This window comes from Mytilus galloprovincialis, chromosome 6 (assembly GCF_965363235.1).
Source record: "Mytilus galloprovincialis chromosome 6, xbMytGall1.hap1.1, whole genome shotgun sequence".
In the NCBI taxonomy this organism is placed as follows: Eukaryota; Metazoa; Mollusca; class Bivalvia; order Mytilida; family Mytilidae; genus Mytilus; species Mytilus galloprovincialis.
Genome location: NC_134843.1, coordinates 90,556,728 through 90,581,292, shown reverse-complemented (window position 1 = coordinate 90,581,292; position 24,565 = coordinate 90,556,728). Strand labels below are relative to the sequence as shown.

At 32.0% G+C, this 24,565-nt stretch overlaps 1 protein-coding gene across 1 annotated transcript in view; it reads right to left on the bottom strand.

Annotated features, from left to right (window-relative positions):
* LOC143081066 (uncharacterized) overlaps positions 1-24,565 on the bottom strand; it is a 33,881-nt gene that overhangs the window by 2,735 nt on the left and 6,581 nt on the right. The window contains exons 6-23 of the mRNA XM_076257301.1: positions 24,033-24,167; positions 23,288-23,389; positions 22,901-22,981; positions 21,734-21,942; positions 19,170-19,416; positions 14,941-15,179; positions 14,307-14,393; positions 11,581-11,925; positions 10,275-10,354; positions 9,598-9,667; positions 9,142-9,324; positions 8,714-8,937; positions 7,286-7,484; positions 5,632-5,787; positions 4,626-4,767; positions 2,399-2,604; positions 1,576-1,827; positions 74-301 (exon numbers count right to left, since the gene is read on the bottom strand). Of these exons, the coding sequence (XP_076113416.1) occupies positions 74-301; positions 1,576-1,827; positions 2,399-2,604; positions 4,626-4,767; positions 5,632-5,787; positions 7,286-7,484; positions 8,714-8,937; positions 9,142-9,324; positions 9,598-9,667; positions 10,275-10,354; positions 11,581-11,925; positions 14,307-14,393; positions 14,941-15,179; positions 19,170-19,416; positions 21,734-21,942; positions 22,901-22,981; positions 23,288-23,389; positions 24,033-24,167 (3,185 nt within the window). The remainder of the gene's footprint in view (positions 1-73; positions 302-1,575; positions 1,828-2,398; positions 2,605-4,625; positions 4,768-5,631; positions 5,788-7,285; positions 7,485-8,713; positions 8,938-9,141; positions 9,325-9,597; positions 9,668-10,274; positions 10,355-11,580; positions 11,926-14,306; positions 14,394-14,940; positions 15,180-19,169; positions 19,417-21,733; positions 21,943-22,900; positions 22,982-23,287; positions 23,390-24,032; positions 24,168-24,565) is intronic.

Here is a 24,565-nt window from a genome sequence, read left to right as displayed (position 1 = left end):
TTCAAATGATACAGGGCTGAAGTAAGTAAAGTTAGATTCATATGTAGCTGGTATACTTTGATAATATATATACCTCTGAAAGTGTCCAGTTGTACGAGGTTACGTCTGGATCACAAAACAAACATTCTTTGCCAAAAACTAAGTCGTTTCTGCTAAAATAATGATCTTCTATGATACAATTATCAACATCATGAAACGTCCATTCAAATGGAGAAATTGGAGCATTGCAATAGAGATTTATATTTTGTGGATGTGTTTCCTCATTCAAATAGCACTGATTATCGATAAAGCATGTATCTTCCTACAAATCAAGAAACATACTGTAGTTATTCAAAAGATAAAAGTTTTTTCCAATATTCTTCATACGTTAAAAATAACATGAAATTGATCATAAACACAACAAATAGGTCAAAAAAGTGAAAACAATCCTTGAAGATCAGTATGCTGACCTTAACTGATTAATTATATATTGTGTGAAGTAACAAATTAGATACATTAGACACAAATAAAGACACATGAAAGTTTAATACTTGACTGTAGATCATTTAATAATAACCCTAGATAACATGCATTAGTTAATTGTAGAATTAAAGACACTCTACCAATTAATTGTCAATATATGATTGCTGTTAATTTCCAGAGGTAAACATTTCACGGAAAGATAGGACTGATTGTCGTTGCAATGTTGAATTAAAAATGATATTAACTTATGATTTCTTATATATAAAATAATTTAGCATTACGTTATGCTACAGAACCCGACTGGTCATATTAAACGAAAATCTGTCCTGTAATAGGTACTAAACAACACCATACGCATACTGAATAATTCAAGCAGGGCGCATATACCTCTGTACACGTGAATGTACGAGGATACATTTCTATCATAACATATGATTTAGTTAGTTCTGTTCTATTAGAATAAAACCACAAAAGACAGTGAATGGCACTGTCATGATTTCTTACAAATATTTCTGCGTTGATAAAATTAAATTTAATTAAGAAAGGTTTCAAAGCTCTGCGGTACAATTGACCTGAGATAAATTTAATTCTACACTTTTATGCGTAATTTCCTAGTTGACAAGAATCATCATTGATATAGGCATAATTATATATTAACTGTTTACAAAACTCGTAATACTAAGGGTTTTCTTCCCCAAGAATAGATAACGTTTACTATATTTGGCAAAACCGTTCAGAATCCGGTTACTCAATACTCTTCCACTTTGTGCTATGTTTTGCCTTTAACATCAAGTGTACTTGACGAGGCTTTTCAATACACAACGCGCGTCTGGCGGACAACATTGTAAGTCTGGTGTCTAAGATGAGTAAATTAACCTATTGTGGCATTTACATGTGGACTAAGTATGGATTTTGCATGCTAAACTTATATCGATGCATTCGATCTTGTTTTATTTGAAATTGATGAAATTCCCCAATGCATTGTTTTATCCTTGACTTGTATTGTTTGATTGGATTGATGTGATTTGAATTTCAATTGAAAGTTACTGTCAATTCTTATAAATAAACGTATAATTTTGTCTACGAAAGATAACAAAATAACAAGATACTTACCATTAATTCAACCACATTATCTACAGAGACCTGGTTAATGTTATGACAATTACCATCAAATACATTCAGCCTCATGTGCTGGCTATAATTGTATCTGTTATAGCTGACAGACACGCTAAACTCTTCTACATATAGGCCGCTCATATTTACTGTTTTCTCATCGATCAAAGGGCATCGCATTTCAGCAAATGACTGCACAGTTGCATTAACAACATTTTCAGATATATGTATATAGGTGTTGTTTGATAGAACCTGGAATATATCAGACAAAAACCTGTTATATGATTAAAAGAAAATATAGATGATAGTGAAGTTTCGATTTACTCGGAAATGCACAAAGGACTTAAACAGTTTGGCATGCATGTAAAAGCTTATCCAAATGTGTAACGTTCGGGTGAGCCAATATATGATGTGTTAAGAACATATCAACAATAAAAAAAATATTATGATACAAGTAGCCATCATTTCCTAAAAAAGTTTTAGTCTTCATTAAAAAAATATATTTGAGTTGCATTACAGATACTGACAATGATCTTTATACTACAAAACAATCGTTTTGCAAGAATGACATGACGTTTGTAAACTAATTTGAAAACGTTTATATACTAGTATTTATTCTATTACAACAGACTAGGTATGTAATAATAATTATAATAGTGTACCCTAACGTCACTTTATTTGAATAAAGCGAATTCTTATACCTCTTTTTCTTAGTCTGTGCATACATTAAAATTTGGAGAAAAAAAATATGAATACATTTCTGTTCAAATATGACAATTAAAGTGCGAAATGGGCCTGAATACATAAACATGTTGATACTAACCAAAAACTTTGTTATCTTGCATGTGATTCCCGGAGCCTGTTCAATTTCATATCCAAATAGAATAGACATTTTGCAGTTGGTGTTCGCCTTGTTGCACCACGTCCGACCATCATGTTCAATCCCAAAAATGTTTGTAATCATTGGTGGGGTGTAAATGCTAACTGAACAATCAACTCCAAGAAACTGATCGTTGCATATACAGTAGGCTAAATGATACATAATATAAGCATACTATATAGTGTGTAAAAAAAGTAGTATACCGATTTTCAGAAGTTATGCACCGATGATATTTTATTAAGAGAAACAAACACGGATTACAAACTAAAATCGAGAATAACACATTAACTTTAAGACGAAAACAACGGGGAAAAAAGAATACTGAAGTGCAAAAAAATTAAACGCCAAAGCAACATACATAGAAACGAACAATTTGATAACTTGGATTGGAACATGATATTTTTACGAACCAATGATGGGTTGAAGTTTTGAATACAATCATAGTCACAATAGTTTGACTATGTACGTATATCAAGAAGATGGCCAGAAAAGACAAAAACCCGGATTAAAAAACTACTATTTTAGATTTCATCTGAACTTGGTTTAGGCTCATGTGTTTCAATTTTAAAAGGGGACAACAAGATACAAAAAAAGTGGTCGACAAAACCGACACTGCAGCCTACGCTATTGAGATCAAATCACGTATTTAACAAGTGCTACTCGTCGTCATGACAAGTAGGTATTCGGTGATTATTTACAACCGGTGATAATATGGTGTTAACGGTAGTACGATTGTCGTTCTATTTCTACCTAGGGGACGAAAATTTGATATTCTGTGGGTGGCGGGGGCAGGAGGATTTTGAAAATAAATAACTCAGCATTAATAATCACAAAAATATATGGTTTGTTCTGTGGTAGTTTGAAAATAAATTACCTGACTTGCAATATATTGAAAATAAATAACTCAACAGGTCTAATCGAAAGTATGAGATTGCACTAGATTCTTCATAAATTCATCTTTTTTCCCCAAACAAATCGGGAAACACTTCCCAAATCTTTTAATAATAAAAGTTCAAATACAATAATTTAGTATACTTGAAATGTCTGAAAATTGGTTTCATTTAACTTCAGGTATATTTTCTCATGAACACTTACCTCACTTTTTTAGAGGGCCATAACTACATTGAGGCAAATGCCTCATGTAGGAAATTTAAAAATCAAACGCTCGTCTCCATATCAAATTGTGTTTACGGCGAGTGCCTTGCAAGAAGCAAGTTCTATTCTTGGGATTAATGTTTCTTATTTATTTGTCTATTGTTCATTGATTGCCCTCCTGTATTCCGTTAGTGTTGCATTCTTTTTGTAATTTTTGTAATTTTGTTATTATTTTGATCATGAATTTAAAAAAAGATAGAAGCCAGCTGAAACTTAACTATGTGATTTACATTTTCGCTTTATCATGCATATTGATCTTTCGATGTTGTCCCTAGAAACTTAAGTCTTACACTGAATCTATACATTTTGCTTTTAGACCAAAATATTGTCAAAAAATTATTAAAACAGAACTTACATTTTCGGATTAAGAAAGGGTCTGGGAAACACCCAGAAAGCATGCTTTTGCATCATTTGTTCTATAGCTTCTTGAGCCTTTAATGGCTTCAGAACCTTCCTAAAAAATGTTTCCTAATACTATTAACAAAGGATAGGTACAACCAAACTTTAATACTGTGTATTTATGTAATACATGTATATGCAGTTGGGGATATAGAAGAATAATTTCTGCAGAGAATGGTGATTAATTCTGATTAAATGGTACAGAAATGACTTGCCTATACATGTATCATTTATAATAAACAAATAATTTAAAGATTGTATGTTTTAGAATATTATAAATATAGTTGTGAAAATAAATAATCAGTCCCTTGCTTTAATGAAAATGAAAAATTTTGCTTCAATAGTGCAGAAAATAGATAACCTGTCCTCATAGTTTACAAAAATACACAATTGATCAAACAGAAAACCTCCTGCCCCCCCCCCCCCCCCGAATATTAAATGGTCGTCCCCTTATGTTAAGATATAATATTTGTCGACTGATTATGTTTTGATAGACTCATTTGCATCTATTTCGTTTCTTTTACATATCGTTGGCTCAGCAATCATATAATCAAATTTTATAACGTTATCAAAATTAAAATAATAGAACTGAGGAATTTCATGTAAAAAAACGTACCTTCAATGCATTCTCCATGAGAAGAGCAGTTGTCAGGACATAAACGCTCTAAGATCGATGTATTGTTACCGTGAGGTGCGTGTGCACACATATTTAGCTGAGAATAATATGTTGGCTTAGTCCACATCGTGCTACCAGTGTCCTTAAATGAATGACACTTTTTAAAATTGAAACGTTAACCATATTTTGTATGAATACAATGCATATTTTAATTGTTTGCCTTTTCTCGACCTTGTGTTTGTATTGATATATATTTTATATTGATATGTTAAATGTTTTTTTCTCGATTTTGCGTCATTTCTTTTTTATATTGGCACTTCCTTCTATAGTCTCGGTAAGTTTACGTCTTGAAGCTCGTTATCGGTCACTTGCTACATACAGCAATTTTCAAATATCGAATACACAAATCATTTAAGTAAAAGAGAAGCGAAAGATTCCAGAGGGACAGCCAAACTCATGGATCGAAAATAAACTGACAACCCAAGAGTTAAGAAAAAGACACACAGAAAAATGATAGTAAACAAGACATAACATGGAAAACTAAAAACTAAGCAACACGAACACCGCCAAAACCGAGAGAAGGTGATCTCAGGTGTTTAAGAAAAGAAGTTTAATCAGATCCTTCTCTACATGTGGCACTCGTCTTGTTGTTCATGTTATTACAAAGCCAGTAAATTGTTTGATTCGGTGGGTCATATTCGTTAAAACGGAAAAGGATTTTAGTTACGACATAAGGAACATATCCGATATAATCTGTAAAACGGTTATTCAATTCTAAAACGGAAAACACACTTGTAATGACAACCGTAAAATTTATGAAGGGATGATCTCAACTTCACCACTTGGAACTCTTGGTCGAATAGCTTTCTTGTGATCAGCAAAATGGAACGATGCACTTCCAGAACAATCTAATTCAGTTGATGACAATCTCCTATCAGGGCGGACTAATATGATTCTTTTAAATTGATATTCATGCCTGTGATCGATGCAATTTACATTGACTAACCAGAATATCATTCCAGCACATGTCGTAAAAATTATTCCAGTCAACACCTTTAATTGTCGAGCATTCTTTAAAAGCATCGGTGTCCCTTATTTTGTTGGTACAGTATTTCTGAGCAGCAGTTTTGTTCCAGTTAACTTCAGTTCCAGTCAAAGTTGGCTTAAATGAGAGACATATATATTTACTGTTTACTACATTGTAAGCCCCGAAATGTTGATAATATACGTATGAATTAACTAATCAATCATCTAAATACATTTTCTAAAAGGTTGCCAATGCAACGCTATAATATATATCATTGAATATTGTTTAAGTTGGTAATAATTTTGATTGTTTTAGAAGTATAATAAAACAAAAGTGAATATCATATTCATATTAACGGTACTACAATCTGTAAATACCTTTGGCTGTGGACACGTTGATAATTTTCACCGTTTGTTTATAAAGTCTAATTGTATAATGGATATGTACTGCTGTTTTTCAATCTTCCATCAATGTTTTTTTAATATTTTTAATATTTATTATTGGCTTTGAACATGCTCTGAGTAACTGTGTGTACCAAATACCTGGTGTCGTTTTTTAGATGTGTAAAGATACCCTTCCACGGCCGGTATGTGCATTCATTAGTTGTTTTTTCTGCTATGTATCGATCTGATGAATTACATGGTAGCTCCTTTTCGACTAATTTTAAAGTAAAGAACTAGCTGTTAGTAATGTAACTGTGAGTACCCGCAGAAATGTTCTTGATGTCATTTTTGTTATCTTGAATGAGGGTTGGCAAAATAGCCTGCAAGATCCGGTCTGTTTTTTGTTTCAGTTTTTCTGCATTATTTAAGCCGTTTCAACTGATTTATATTAATTGTCCTTAAGTTGTACTGTTAAATCACTGGACAGGTTTGTTCCAGCGAACATGTCTAAACCTGCCACATTCTGTATATGCATGTCAAGGGCCTTTAGTTCAGTTATGGCCTTTGACTTTGGTTCATGTATGTCATAGCTATTTGTCGTTAATTGTTTTGCTGTAATAAAGGTCGTTTGTTTTCTCAAATCATATTGTTGTAGCAATTTACCCTGTAACTATTGTGATATTTTGACACCATGATAAATTTCTTAACAAATGAATGGAATCCTAGTTTTCAATGTCAGTTGAATCATTCGGATTGAAAACTATAAGTATTACTATACTTTTGTTAGAGGTTATTAACATATATATGTCGTCTGTTTGTTTCAGCTTTTAGTATAGCATAAATAAGAATCTGGTTAACAATTCAGTAACCAAATATTATGTTAATCAAAATGTTGAAGTCAGGTTGAGAAACGTTACTGAGAAAGTTGGAACAATTGTATTAAGTAAAGGAAGATACCAAAGAGATATTCAAAATCATCAGTGAAAGATATCTGACGACAACTTCACAGCAATGAAGTCAACTGTCCACAAAACAATAAATGAAACTATAAACCTGGTTTACTGTTTAGGTTCATTATCGACAAAAACATAACCAGACAAGTTCATGCCCATCATTCAATCTTGCAAACTATTGATGAACATAGGAAATAGTATTGATTGGAGTATAGAAAGCTAGTCTGTACAATATTGATATTATATGGTACTTGAGAATCACATACGATTATAAGTTCTATAGTTAGATATACTTACTAACGGAGATCGAACATAGCTGATTGGTATTATCGGTGTATATTTGGTCGCACAAGTATTACTACCAGTTACTATTTTAAAATTTCTATCATCGTTACAATCGTTGATTTTATTTTCATGCGGAATAACATTAACATCTTTCCATCTTTCAACATCTTGGTCTTTATGCAAATGAAATAAATTTTCATTGTTTTCAACCCTACAAACATATCCAAGGTACTATATCATCTAAATTGAATAATAAACATACAAAACAAGGAATGATGCGAATTAAAATCAAGAGACAATTTATCTGTTTTGTCGCTAGACGTGTTGCATAAGAAAGGTTAATAAAAGCATGGTCTTTGTTTTTACTATTTTGAATGTTTTTATTTTTAAATAGTTTTGCTAACAAGAAATTGCAAGTATGATATTAAATTGGGGGAAAAAGGATATAACACAGATTTAAGTAAGTGTATTTCACCGATCTGTGTTCCAAATATGGTATACCATATTCAAATTAATTAATCAAAGACTAACAGAGTATGCTATTGCAAATATATAACGACAAAAAAGACAAACACCAATCTGCAAAACACAAATGAAAGGCTTAAGACTGATAAATAAGAATATTACAGAAAAAAGGCGTTGCAATGAAGGATTCCGAAAGTGTAAGCAGAAACTTATTCACACCTGACAACCGTTGTGTTATTCGTGACTATACATATTCGTCTGTGAGGTCTCATTCTGTGGTGTCTCATTCAAGAACAAAATTGTGGTTACGACAACTGGAACATATTCATTGTCATCTGATAAACACATATTTCATGACGGTGAAAAAGTTCAAACAGGTCTTCGTGAAGTAACGAAAGGAGAACTTCAGCATAAAAACTTGGAAATCTAGGTTTAATAGCTCCATTGTAGACTCATTAGTCATATGAAACGTAAGCTCCGTGATATCGTATCACCTGGGAGAAATGTACCACAAAAACACAAGGAGACACAGTTGGAATGTTACTAACTAGAAATGGAACGATCACAGTTGATTGTGATAATTTCTTTTGTCGTAAAATTAAGTTCTCGACCGAAATTGATTGATAATTTATTGACACAAGTTGAATTTGAGGCAGACTTACCTTAAGTTGCGATATTCCTTATTTTTAATGCATGGGTTATAGAAATAAAAAAAAATGAGAATGGAAATGGAGAATGTATAGAAGAGACAACAAGTCTACCAATGAGCATAAAACAGCCGAAAGCCAACAATGGGTCTTCAACACAGTGTGAAAATCCCGCAACGGGAGGTTGGCTTCGGGTAAATACACACACACCTTTTGACCTTCTTGAGAATATTGTTAACAATACACTGTGTATGGTCGTTCGAACAGACACAACTATTAATCATCGGTCCGTAGCATTTATGATTATGATGACAAAAAGTGAACATACTTCCATGAATTAGAAAATATAGGATATTTCTGCCTGTGGTTACCACTTGTTTGACATGTTTTAGAAGTTTCTCGTATCAGCAAATTTCGCGACATATCTCCAGACATTCGACCACACAGACCCTGAGATTGTCCTTCGTCGTCACCTGATGCTTTAATGTCTACGTTCATTGTTGTACCATAAAATATATCAGTGAATATTTCAGTTCCAGTTGGAAACTTTATCTACAATTATTCATAAAAAAATATATAACCCCATAGGTATCTCAATCATGTTTCCAAATTTACATTTTATTTTTCTCTGAACATACTAAATATGAAAATAAGAGTTGTGTTCAAAGACAGCTTATCATTGGTGTACTAGGACTAATTAATGCAAACTTTGACGTATTAATTGTTTGTTTTTCCTAAAGATATTTCGGTACATACCTTATAACGTTTTGTGTTTCGTTTGGCACGTTTAACAACAAGGATGTTATCTATACATGATGCATATTTTATAATGACCTTTCCGCTACACAAGTGTATTATAAATATATCTGCACCAGCACGTACAGCCAGGCCACATATACAAAATACTGTACTGCCACAAGGAGTCAATTCTATTTGTACCTGAAATTATATCATAGGCTATATTGAAAATTCTTGATTGTAAAACATTTTATTGTTGAAAACAATTTGAAAAAAATAAATTAAAGTATTCCTTATTTCTTTTTATATAGTATTAAGTTTTGCCTTTCTTTGATTTAAGATTTGTACGATCAACGATTAATGGAACGAAAGGTGTTGTTTTCATCAGCACAACATATTGAATATAGTGTTGTAACCAGTAGTTGTAAATAATGATGTAGAATTGTGAGTTATTCAAAATAAATTTATACTTACTTGCATATGTCTTTCACTGATTGCATGTTCATACATTATGTACGTTCCTGGTTGCTGATGTTCATACCTCCTTTTATGCAAAAAACAGATAATACCTCATGCAAAACTTACAGTCTGTTTTTAAGTTACAAAATTTATCTTCTTTGGGAATTTTTATAGATTTTATCTTATAATGCATTTTAAGTCCCATATTATACAAGTTAATTTGAAAGCCCATCGGTAAGCGAGTGGCTCCATATCTACCAACACGACGGGTGACACACTGGGGCAGATTTTGCTTACATTCCAGAGCGTTTGAGATCGGCCTCTGTTTTTTTGGGTTTTGGGTTTCTTAGTCTTTAGTTTTCTATGAACTGTTTTGAAAATGTGACATTTGTCATACCCTTAATCCCGTCAAAGCGTCCATGTTAAAAAATTTATTAAAATGTCAACCTACAATTAAATTTTTCACTTGGTGGTAGTCTTTTGCTCTTTTGTATGGTGGTTTTCTCTTTCACACATACCCTATTCTCAATTTCATAAATCATTTGATTTTTCTTAATATGAACGTTCCTGTTTAAGGGAAATCAGGGTAGCCAATATATCATAATAGACTTTTATTATATATTTCATTACTTGAACAACTATGATCATCTTTTAATATCTTCGAAATAACATGTACATTGAGAAGTACTTACAAACCATCAAATGTTGTCATGTGTGGATCGTTATGTGCAGAACACATCTTACGGTCCCATGGCGAATCACGAACGCTTATCTACAACATCTTCAAAGATTTATTATATAAGAATATTGATCAGTTCCAAACAGGAATCAACCCATTTCATTTAAATCTTCTGACAATTAAAATCTGACCATAAGAGTTCATGATTATTGTTTTTTTAAAGTCATTTCTTTTATGTTTCAGGTTTTGAATTTTTCTATTTTGTACTTTGACTCTGTATTTATACATCGCGTCATTGTATTATTGTTCTATGAACATTTTTGTATCTTTCACTTTCATATTTTCGAATGTTCTTTGTCTATATGTTTTTTTTTTGTTACTTTGATTCATATGAGGTGACTTTGTACTTAGGCATCCCGTTTTGTGTTATTATACATTTGCAACATTTTTGTATTCTTGCTTTGAATTTTTAAATATTTCTTTTTCTAATTGCTTTGTCTGTATGCCTCTTTGTGTTGCTTTATTACAAATTTGTTTGTTTTTATAGTTATTAAGGTTCTAATACAATATTGACTGCTGTACCCCTTTTATTGACATTTTTACCTATTATGTCGGTTTGTTTTGTTCACAATTCGTTGTTAATATAATGGAATTTCATACGACTGTCATAAAAGTGAGAGAAGCCTGGGTGACCGTGTGGTCTTAATAGTTACTACTGAAATCACTAGCCTATCAATTATGAGGTTGTGAGTTTAAACTTCGCTCGTGTGGTTACACTCGACTCCAATCCTAATTGACTAGGATTGTCAGTTTTCCTATCGAAGGTCGGTGGTTTTCTCCTGGCACTTTGGCATCCCCCACTAATAAAAACTGGCCGCAACGAAATAGCATAAATGCGATACTTAAAAATGGCGTTAAAATACCAAAAATCAAGCATACAAGTGAGAGGTAAATCTAGCTATAAACCAGGTTTAATACAGCATTTTCATCATCAGTTAGTGTAGTCATTATTTCGGCACTGACATGATTTAACAAACTTTACTAAAACTGTCCGTTTATAAATTTAGAAATTTTAAAGAAACTAAGGTTTCAACTCCCTCAGGCAAAGTTGGCTTCAGATGAATTTGGCTATCTAATTATGAACATTCCGTTTTGAATTTTCCTTAGAGTTTAGTATTTTTGTGATTTTACTCGTTATGTATATTGTCATCAATGAGTCTAATTTTAAGACATAAAATCAATATCATAAGTATATATTATGCTTCAATTAAAATTATTCTAAGAATTTTTCATTTATTCAAACCTTTATTCGTACTTACATGTATATTCGGTATATTCATGTACTTAGTGAATATTGTTTTTGATAGATCTATATGCAGTATAATGGTAAAACTAGACGGTTCCACACCATAAATCGTTCTTCCAACGTGTTTCAATTCAAAATAATTCGAAATGTTCCATACTTGCGACCCAATTTCTACTGTTTCATTGACCCTAGGAATACTAAAAAGATGTCCAGTACATGCTTTTTTACTATTGCCTTCTATTTGCATGACATTGATGTTAAGTCCACATATTTCGTCTGTAGTACAACCAATTGGAATTGTCATATAGTACGGAACATATACTGTCCCACCTTTTGCAACCGTTGCATGTTTTGCAATCTACAATAGGAATTGCAAATAAAGGTATGAACCGACCGTGCAAATCAAAATCATACATCAATATTGGTACATCAATGTAGCCATATAGATGTTGGTTGTTTTGTTTACATAATAAATGATGACTATTTATTCAAAACAAAATTAAAACAGACTAAAATACAATATAAAATCTACGATTTTTTGATTTATTGAAAGTGAATGGAATATTAATAAAAACGTGATAAAATAAATTGATCAAGTAAAATGAAACTCTTGGTTCTAGTTTTTTTTAAACGTAGATTTTATTGTGTGTTACTATTTATCTAATATAACTGAATGTACGATAAATTACCTTGTACATTTATTTCTTAAGGACGACTTTGTACCTCTTCCAAAGTTTAAATTGTCCTATTTCCTTTAATGTTAAAACAGTGTTTACGCGATATATTTGACCAGAACTATAAAAGAGGGACGACAGATACTAGAGGGACAGTCGAACTCATAAAGAGAAAACAAACTAACAACGACTGGCTAAAAATGAAAAAGACATACAGACAAACATTAGAACACATGACACAACATAGAAACTAAGAATTAGCAACACGAACCCCATCAAAAACTAGGGGTGATCTTAGATGTTCCGGAAAGGTGAGCAGATCCTGCTCCAAATATGGCACCCGTCGTGTTGCTCATGTTATAACAAATCCAGTAAATAGTCTTATTCGGTTTGTCACATTCTTTAAAGGGAAGGCGATTGTAGTTACGACGTTAGAAACATATCCGATATCGATTGGAAAACGGTCAACTAATTCGTGAAAATTTACGAAGAAATGATTTCAACTTCACCATTTGGAACTCTTAGTTTAATAGCTTCCTTGTGAGCAGCAACCCTATATCAAGAAAATCATGATAGGAAATGCACCAGAATATCGTATCCATTTGGAGATATATACCACGCATGCATATGCTGTTGGAATGTTGCTACTTAGAAAGGAAAGTTCACAACTGGAAAGCTGAAATCATATCTTTTGTCGTAAAACTTTGTTTTCAACCGACCCTCATTGTCAATTTCTAGATGTAAGTCAAGATATGAGGCCGGTTATCCTTATCTCTAGTTCGATGGGATAGATGCGTTCAACATAGTCACCAAATTTTGAATTATTTAGTGAAAGAACGTCATCTATATAGCGGAAAGAAGAGTTAACGGATATTGCTAGCTAATTGAGTTATTGTATCGTAAAGAATTCTTCTACAAACATGTGTATTGTAGTTTTGTATTTAAATAAACAAATATACAACAAATACATCGAATAAAACAAATTTCAAAATGCCGGGGTTTTCATCGACAAACGGTTCGAGATTCATTTATCGATATTAAAGTCATATGAAACGAGTGAGTGGTGAAAAATAATGTTTATCCAATTCTTGAACCAATGCATGTAACTATATATCATAAACTTAGTCCTCTGTGCACGATTTTATCATTTTTTACGCAAATATATCGTATAATCGTCATTTTTTTTCTCTCTGTCTGTTATGATTTTTAAAACAAATATGGCTGCTCATTAAATGCCGTGTTTTGAAGCCGAAGTTGACCGATTGTCACCATATAGTAAACAAATAACAAAACCATGGGTATTGAGCACGTGTTTAACATGTACAAACAGACAATTGTTTAGCTTAATGACAGATCCATGCGTATTGTGATCATCGGAATTTTACGAGGAGGGTTACGCTCAGGTCACTATGCATACGGAAAATGTGTCGGCGAATTGCTTCCTGGAAGCAAGCAATTAAAAATAAGTCAACTTCTTCTAAATATGGACAAATTAAAGAATTTTCCTCAGAAAAAAAGTATATGTACATAAGTTGTATAATGAAAACTTTCCATTTAGTTATAAAAAAACATATGCATATTTTTTTTTAATTTGAGTTTTCTTATGACTTTAAGCGGAACGTCGTCATTTAAATGGGTAATAGTTTCATACTCCTGCTAGCCGCTTGATGTTCTATTTATATATATTTGAATTTATACAATTTTTTTTAAAAGACATAAATAAAGTGTCATTCTACATTTACACCGACGAACGAGTTCAAATTATTCTGACGTATTTTGTTTTTTATCGTAATAAGTTAACGTTAATGAAATAGTCAATTGTGCCAAAACATCGTCAGAATTTGGTATCATATTTTTTTTAATTGACACCCGATTCAAGAAATAAAATGCGTTTTTGACTTTTCTCCTCAAGCATCAGTTTTTGAAACATATCACAAATAATAAAGTATAGATTTCTTAGAGAAACATTTGTACATTTCAAACTTATCTTATTAAAATGAAATATAAGTCGAAGTTTTCCATGGGCTAAAAACACTATTCCAATAACACTATACTATTGACATACCATAAGGCCAGCATAAAATTTGTCACTAGTGACATTAGAGCCTATGGTGTCGTGTTTAGAGTGAAATGCTGTTACAGTGCATGTAACCTGCAATAAAAACACACGCAATTTATAATGAGAAATTTTCCATCTAAAAGTCTTGAAATTATTCCTTAATTTTGAAAATAACATTTTAAATAAAAGAAAAGTTTATGAGAGGAATAGTTATAGAATGTTGTTGAACATTGTTCTCACAAAGCAATTTATCTGCAACGAGTCTCATCCTCTATAAATATTACATGCATTTCAGTTTGTTATTACATTTAACAATAAATAAAAAAAAAGATTCTTGTTTAGGCATGCAATTATAGTTATTTGACTGTACATATCAAAAATCAATTAATGATCCGAGCCCAAAACATATTTATTGAGTACCTTCATTAACCCCTATTGCAATATACGTGGAATTTAAAGTAAACATTTGTATTTTTGGTTTATTGATTAACAGTTTTTCTTTCGTTTTTTTTAAATTTAATGCTGTTTTAGGTAATCCACGTCACAACTGTCATATTCCTGACTTAATACATGACATTAAAAAAATATTTTTACAACACCCTTGCAGTATATTTCTTATGTCGATCCACAATGAACTTACATATACTCCAAGCGTTTTAAAATGTTTATCAGTTAGTCTTAGATTTGGAAACTGACTGGACTCATTCTTAAATGAAAGGATTGAATCAGCCCATCTCCATGTCACTTCATAGTATGCAAAATTAAGTGTACTTAAGTTCAAGTAACACTCAAACTGTACTCTATCTACACTACTGTCGTTTACATTGTATGTAGAGACTTTAATGACAGGTTTCGGCAGTGGTGGTTCCTTTTTGGTTCCTATAATATAATTTTGAACTAGTACCAGTTGCTGTAGTAACAAGGCAAACAACTAAATATTGGTAGTTAAATTCTAAAAATAATTTAGTTTTGCAGTTGCAACATTTTTACATAGAAAACAAAAATATTAAAAGTTTTCAGTTTTCAAATTTATTTTATTACGATGTCCATATTTTAGTCAATACAATACATATTGAATGCTATGGTCTGTGTCTTTACTCACTTGTTCAACTTTGTATACCGGTATGTTATTTGACCTTTTGAATTGTTAACCTGTAGCGTCACTGGTGAGTTTTATGAAGGGGAAAGGATAGTCTAGTGTAACAAATTACATGTACCAGCGTGGATCATGTTCCATGTTCTAAGTATAACCAAAAAATATATACCACATAGAGTACATTAGTGTTTTTATTTTTTAAAGATGCAAAAAATACAAAGGGAACAATCAAACATTCGTTTTGATCTAAATAATATTTGACCTTCAATACAAGAGGGTATTTTTTTCATTGAAGAAAAATCAATAATACACATATTTAATGATTCTATCAGATTTACAGTCATATTTTTTCATTATAACTTGGCCATATTACATTAATTTTGTTATGGTATTCCAAATGAAACTTTGTAGTCGCAGTCCAATCATGCAAAAGTTATGCAACGCCACGGCTGTCTTATGTGGAACTCTTATATTACGTTATATTGTTCTATAATTACTTGATGATAGTTTGTCTTAACATAATATGGCTTTGACATTACGTAATGATGATGTTTCAAAATTTGACGATTTTACACGACATGATGTGTTTGTTTCAGATTTTGATGTGGTCATGTCATTCTTTGATGTGGTTATCCCTTTACTACTACGAGGTAAACCACGTGACCGTTTTGGAAAAAAATATGTTCTAAGTTTAGACCGTTTTCCATATGTCGTTTGTGTAGTGCGCTTTGGATGAGTACTGCTATCCATTAAGTTAAAGTTCAAATTAACGTTTTTGTTCATACATTTGTAGTTATTTGGTATGAAAAAGGGGAACGACAGACAAAATTAAGAAACAAGTGCTTAGACATTTACAGTAATTCAGGAATCTGATGTACAGTAGTTGTCGTTTGTTTATGTAATATATACGTGTTTCTCGTTTCTCGTTTTGTTTATATAGATTAGACCGTTGGTTTTCCCGTTTGAATGGTTTTACACTAGTAATTTTGGGGCCCTTTATAGCTTGTTGTTCGGTGTGAGCCAAGGCTCCATGTTGAAGGCCGTACTTTAACCTATAATGGTTTACTTTTTAAATTGTTATTTGTATGGAGAGTTGTCTCATTGGCACTCACACCACATCTTCCTATATCTATTAGCGGGATATCCAAAAACCACTTGCCGGTTTTCCATTGTTCTCAAATGGAAGCAGTATTATAATAAGTTCGTAAATGATCCAAAGAACACTGCTTTGTCTTTGTCTTGAAGAATAACTCCTATACAAGTTTTATAAATTGGAGGTTTACAAATTCATCATGTCAAAATAGTTTAACTCGGTAATATTCAATGCAAAACAAAAACCTTATATGAAAATTTAAGAAAAAATACATGTGGTATGATTGCCAATGAGACAACTCTCAACCACTTACCAAATGACGTAGAAGTTAATATATGTGTGTGACTGTATGGTCTTTAAGAATGAGCAAAACTCATACTACATAGTAAGCTTAAAAAGGTCTCGAAATGAAAAATATAAAAAAAAAATCAAACTAGAATCCTTACGATCGTAATGATGAAGACGCCGACGATACTAAAGACGCCGGCATATATGTTTGTTGTATCTCACTGTCGCTACATTAGTTTCGCAGGTACGACACGAATCAAAAGACTTGTACTGTATTTTTAACAAATCAGACACTTTAAATCAACTCGCACTAAAGTTAAAGGGAAATGGGGGAGGGGGGACTAAGCGACAAAGCATCATATCTATAAAGTAAGAGTTCTCCGGGTTTTATTTTAGCGTGTATGTTTATTTGAACATTTTAATATTAAACTTTTATCTTTATTAATTACCGTTTTTGATATACCACGCTCTAATTGAAAAAAAATATTTTTGAAATATCTGTTTCCCAGGTGACGACGGATAGGTTCCAGTCGTCGTAACCACAATCCCGTTATTTTTTCCTCGAATGTAAACTACCAAATAAAACAAAATCACTGGGTTTGTACTTTCACGAATAACACGACGGGAGTAACAAGTTGAGCAGAATTCGCTAACCCTTCCGAAGCACCCGAGATCACTTTGCTATTATCATGATTATACACTAGGTTAGGTTAGGGTTTAGCGCTTACATACAAGTTAACGGATTGATAATTAAGTCTTAGATGCATGATTTTTTTTATTAGTTGTTATTGGCTCTGAACTAGCTGTCAGATAACTGCGAGTACTCTCAGATCTGTTCCTAGTGTCCTTTTGTTGTTGGGATGTACAAGTACCCGGTCACGTCCACTTGTATTTTTGTCCATCTGATGAGTTAAACCTTTTTCAGCTGATTTTTATAGTCCGTTCTTATGTTGTACTGTTATACCAGTGTCCCAGGTTAGGGGAGGGTTGGGATCCTGCTTACATGTTTAACCCCGCCACATTATGTATTATGTGCCTGTCCCAAGTCAGGAGCCTGTAATTCAGTGGTTGTCGTTTGTTTATGTGTTGCATATTTGTTTTTCGTTCATTTTTTTGTACATAAATAAGGCCGTTAGTTCTCTCGTTTGAATTGTTTAACATTGTAATTTCGGGGCTTTTTATAGCTGACTATGCGGTATGGGCTTTGCTCATTGTTGAAGTCCGTACGGTTACCTTTAGTTGTTAATTTCTGTGTCAATTTGGTCTCTTGTGGACAGTTATCTCATTGGCAATCATACCACATCTTCTTTTTTATATGCACTCCGCCGCGTGCACTTTTTTTATATGCCTGTCCCAAGGCAGGAGTCTGTAGCTCAATGGTTGCCGTTGTTTTATGTGTGTCATATTTGTTTTTCGTAAATTGTTTAGCTATAAATTAGACCGTTGGTTTTCTCGTTTGAATTGCTTCACTTTTTCACGTTGTGGTTTTTTGTAGCCGACTATACGGTGTGTTGATTTTTTAGTACTTTTTTTCTTATTTTTGTCGGTCATTCCTCTTTTTCATACCAATTAACTATGAACAATAACTTGAACTTTAATTTGAACTTTAACTTAATGAATAGTGGTACTCATTCGAAGCGCATTACACAAATGACATATGGAAATCGGTCTATAAATAGAACATATTTTTTTCAAAAATGGTCACGTGGTTTTACCTCGTAGTATTAATGGGATAACCATATCAAAGAATGACATGATCACATCAAATACTGAACAAACACATCATGTAGTGTAACATCGTCAAATTTTGAAACATCATTACGAAATGTTAAAGCCATATAAAGTAATGGCAAATCATCATTACAAATAACAAAACCACATAATGTAATGAAACAACTACATTACGTTATGTCACATACACATCAAGTAATGTTAAAACCACATTGCCTAATAGCATTACCACTTTAAATAATGGTGAAACCACATCGAGTAATGACAAAACCATATTAAGTAATGACAAAAAAAACTATATCAAGCCAATACAAAACCATATCATGTAATATCGGAATATCATTAAGTAATGACTATTCCATATTGAGTTATATCAAAACATCATTACGTAATGTCATAACCGTATTATGTGAAGTCAAACTGTCATCAAGTAATAATAGAAAAACGTAACGTAATATCAGAGTTCCACATAAGACAGCTGTGGCGTTCCATAAAAAGCCTATCCTTATCTATATTGTTCGGAGAAAACATGAAAAAACATGCATTCAATTCCATGAACTGTCTTATTCTTTCGTTGTTTTTTATTTGTCTTATGCATTTCACCTTTTTCAATTCTATATCAGAAGAGTACACAACTACCTATACTTATATATATTTATACCTTTAGATTCTAGATGATAGACTTCTACATGTAAATCAACTGTATCGCATATCTGGCTATAGTGTTCTGAACCAAAAACATCTCCAATAAAAAACATATGTCCTTTGTAACTAATTGGTTTCCAGAAAAATATTTCAGTTGTAGTATATACATAGACAATTCCACTAAACAGTTTGAGACCGCTTGCAACTGACGATCCCACCGACTGAAATATCATATCTGTGTTATTACCATTTGGTACTTTAATCTAAAATGTAAAAACAAAATCGACAATTACATGATTGTTTCAATTCTTATATGTTCTTTCGTTAAATTTTGTTTTGTTTTCAGTTATCTTTAATGCTAAATTTAACCCTAAATATCATAGGGCAATAGTAAAAGTGCTTCTGGAACCCTATTCTCAATCTTTATAGAAAATATGAAAAGACAAAACTGACCAAAAGAAACAAATAATGACCATTTTTTCTATTGTTGCCATGTCACAATATTTAAAGAGATGTTATTAACGACGTCAACATATAAGAATACATCTTATCAGGCTTTTTATTTTGTTGTTACGATAACCTAGCTTATGAGAAAAGAACAGAAAGTATATATGAAAAGGTTGCCAATTTTATGAGTGTCGATATCGTTACATTTCACCCGCTCGATAAAACGTTTCACATAGGGGTGTGTTTGCTATATCAATGTGCAGAAAACCCAAAATACAAACATACATTGACCATGTTTTGTGCACTGATGAGAGCTTATGTAGAAGGTACTGACAAGACAAAAGTAAAATCACACAAATACTGAACTCCGAGGAAAATTCAAAACGGAAAGTCCTGAATCAAATGGCATAATAAAATGATGAAACACATCAAACGAATGGACAACACCTGTCATATATCTGACTTGGTACAGCCATTTTCAATTGTAGAAAATGGTAAATTGAACCAGGTTTTATAGCGCTTAACCTCTCACTTGCATGAAGGTTGCAACAAATTACATTATATTTACAACAATACATGAACAAAACAGACATAATAGGTATAATTGTCAAAATATGAGTACAGCAGTCATCACCGTGTTGCAATCTCAATTAAAACAAAAAAAAAAAAAAATATTCAACAAAGAAGCACACAAAAAACATCCATCAAATATAACAACCACATTCATTGCTTATATATTATAAACCAATAAGGGATTGAAATATTTTTGACTGAAGGGCAAGGTCCACATCAATTTTAGTGTAGAGATAAAAAATAATTTTGTCGTTCAAAGATTTGTCAAATAATAATAAAAGAAAAATAACATCATGGCAATATAATAGAAAAATAACATAATGGCGGGATGTTTAAAAGAACAGAACCACGTTATATGTACCAAAAGGTCACACGTACAAACAAACCAGCAAAAATGAAAAATGTTACAAGGAACACATTGACGGGATGTATAAGTACCGTGCCACGTCAAATGGATATCACCAAAACAGACCAAACAGTGAAAGAAATATTTATCTACAAGGTCTTGGTACCTTCCGATGAACTCTTTTAGAAAAAGGACGAGACGTTCTTTGACATACGCCTGGTTCATCAAACCTTATGCTTAGACACTTGTGACGTTTTAAAAAGTCTGGGTAGTAGCTGCACGTTGTTGAATTTTAAATAAGTTTGAAAATGTATAGCCCATATGCAGGTTAAGTTGATATATTGTTACTAAGGTGGGGCAAATTTATAATTTCAAAATTAAAATTGTCTCGTTTGTCATAGATTCTGGTACTGAAATGACTGTGTATGTCGAATTCGAGGTATAAGTCTAAAACTAAGGCGAAGGAAGCCTTGTCTGTTGTTTCTTTAATTTCTTAGTTCTGGGGGGATATGTTAATGGAACCTAATCAAAAAAGTAAAATTTAATAATTTTGCTTCTTTGATCTTCTTGTTTTTGACAAATGTTTGAAGCAACTCCGATTCATATGAAAATAAGAAGGAGATCGGCAAGGAGAGGAACACATTTCGTTCCCATAGAAATGCCGACAGTTTGTTGAAAAAGTCTACCTCCAATATGTTGTCGATAAGAAACTCCAGCATACTGATCACTTGTTCCTCTGTGTAGCATTAGTTATCCTTTTGTTCACTATTAACAAAATATCCCTTATGATATCCAAAAGTAATAAATTTATAGCGTATAGTACAATTTTTATGTTGAAAGTCATTGTGGATTATTTCTTTGAAGCGATTTTTCAATTTCACATGCGGAATGGTGGTTTACAGTGTTGAAAAATCAAAAGTTTAAACTAATCTCAGAAAAAGACCGAAATTTAAAATTATCCAGAAGTTCTTTAGAATTTTTAAGAAACAACATATGGTTAATACCACTACGCGAGTAAACAGTTTCACAGTATTTCTGAAGACCCTCTTTCATTGCGGGCAAAATTCAAGTCAATCTAATGGACAATTGTTTAGTGAAAGATTCAGATGAGCCGGAAATGTATCGTTGTTTGTACAGAATTTTGTGAAGTTAAGATATCCTATGCAAACAAGCTAAGTCATGATTTGCTTTATGGAAGACAAAATATCTATTACCTTCACTTGGATCAGATAATTTGATAGACCGTAGTAACGTGGAAACCTCAATACAGATTCTTCTTTTGAGGATTTACTAACTGTCAAACTTTTGTGAAAAACACGACCCTGTTTATTGGTTTTCCAGGCAATAATTCGAGCTGTTCCTTCTGTATCTTCCGTTAACAGTCCCCAGCCGTCTGATGCGCCAAATACAGCTATATTGCTCCCTGTAATTAAGTTTTTTAAAACGACTGCCTTCGACAAAACATGTTTCCTTAGTATAACGTATATTGCTAAAATCAATGATGGAAAACCAAACAACCTGGCACCATAACGGAGTACAAATTCTAAATATTGGTTACGATTACGTCCATGCTTTTACACTGGGTTGTTATAAAACGTTATAAAAGGATCATGTAAATGATATAAGTGTTTTGTCAACTTTATCTTTATGGAAATCGATGACAATCTTTATCATGGTGAGAATTGTGTATTGTTTTAAGTCATGTTAAAATATCGGTTTATTAACTGGTAAAGACGAGGGAAAAATATAATGTATCCCATGCTTCTCCGGGATTAAATTATTGAATTCCAACGTAGTATAATGGATTGAGTATACATCAATTATGTAACAGACAATTCGAAGGTTCTGCGAATTAGATCCCCTTCATGTACGTTGAAAATAACAACAACCCGCTACCTTCAAAACTGTATTTTTCACCCGAAAACTCTAACGTTGTAATGCATATGACCGCATGGGTAATTACTTTGAATTCATAATGTAAAAATACAGAACTGAACGAAAGTTCCGTTAAATTTTAAAAATCGCGCTATAAGTTCGACGGAATACGTTTCTAAATGTGTTAGCTGCCTTCCATAACGCAAATGTGTGGCAAGTTCACTTAAATACCATTGAGTTGTAGGACAAATACTTTTTAAAATTGATTAAAAAATTTGTAAGAAACATAATTGATTGACTATTGGATGTTTTCATGTAACTTCAGTAGAATATATAAAGTGTATATTCTTTACGGCATAATGAGTACACTAGTATATTATCCGGAGAAAAATAACGTTTTCCTTTTTAAAATATTTTTGTAAACAAAACAAATCTCAATAACTGTTTAAAAAAGATAAAATCAATAGATAACTAAAACAATAGAAGATATAAATACATGTTCTCACCCCATATTCGTACTTTATGATCATCATATCCGTAAATTACTCCTCTTGTACCATCATTATTGTTTTCTTCAAAAACTGATCCTTCAAAAATGACATAATGCATAAACCTGCTTAAACTACATGTAATAAAAAATTTATGATTGTAAAACATTCAAATTCATTGTTTAAAAAATGTGCTAGAACTGAAATTGCAATTGCTTAAAAAAAACGCATGGTTTTATAACAGACTTAAAACAAAAACAAAAATAATAGTATATTCCTGCCAAAGAATGTTACGCAGACACCTTTTCTCTTAAAAGGAGGACACAGTTTTGTATAATCAGATATTCACCAAACGAAAAGGTTGTTCTTCGTATTATTATTATTCTGGTTACTATAAGTACATACCTTGTGCATCAGATATATTGCCATCGCTTAGCATTATTTGAACGTACAATATGTCAGGATAAGATCCCAAGCCGTGGTATAATTCTTGAAAGTTTAGAGATGCTAAAAAAGAAACAATGCTTATTTTGGAAGTTGACCAGTAAACACAATACTGCAAATATGTCCCATACAAATGAATAATTAATGGCTATTTAGTTTTCTTTGACAAAAATTACACTTGTGTGTATATAACGGACCTAATATTACCGTGCTCCTTATGAAAAAAAATTTCATTTTAAGTTACCTGTGTGCGTATTTTTATTAACCGAAATTATGTACCCGATTAAAGTTTTCTTTTTGACATATGTTTCAAATGTTTGTATGTACGATGTGTCATATTAAAATTCAATCAGTGTATTTTAACTTGTCTTTTATAATACATTTATTTATCGATTAAGCCATTTCAATTGATATTTTATAGTGTTCTTTCTATGCTGTAATGCTATACTACTAAGGGTGAAGGTTGTCGCCTGTTAAATCGTTAAAACCCACAGCATTTGTTTGCAACTGTTCTAAGTCAGGAACCTTTTTCTAAAAGGTGTCGTTTGTTGATATATGGTTAATGAGTTCCCGTTTCTCTTTTTTCTATGGATGTGACTGTTGGCTTCCTGTTTGAATTGATTTTGGAAGCTTTATGATTTCAACTTAAAGGATGATGTGGTTCAATTGTCATGATAGGTTGTTAATAAGACATCATTGTACTTACTATTAATATAAACAGTTTTATTAACAGCTGCCGATGGAAAGTCTTTTGCAAGCCACACTCTCACTTTGGCAGCGCCATTCATGTAAGGTCCCTTTAAATGAATATTTTGTGGCCCTTTGTAGTCGTTGCTTAATCCTTTAATATATTTAATATAACTTAAGAAATATTGTCGCTCAATATGCTCAACTAATTATGTCATTTCTTCTTTCTTTTTTATTATATTTCACTTTTTTAAAAATCGTTATGACTTTTGTCTAGACAACATTTCTTGACATTTGTTCTCATTACCTTTGCTAATTGTTAATCGGGCATCTTGATTGCTTAGTACTGTTATTGATTTTAACATACTCGTAGGACGTTTTCAAATACGTTTAGCACCTCTATACATAAAACAGTGAAATGACATCAGCTTTAGTTATCTATGATTATGTTAAAAAAAGTCACATCTCTCAAAATACACTTTCATTTGACAAACGATAAAATTGTTCAAGTTTTCAGGAATATCATATTCAGTGTAATTATAAAATATGCAC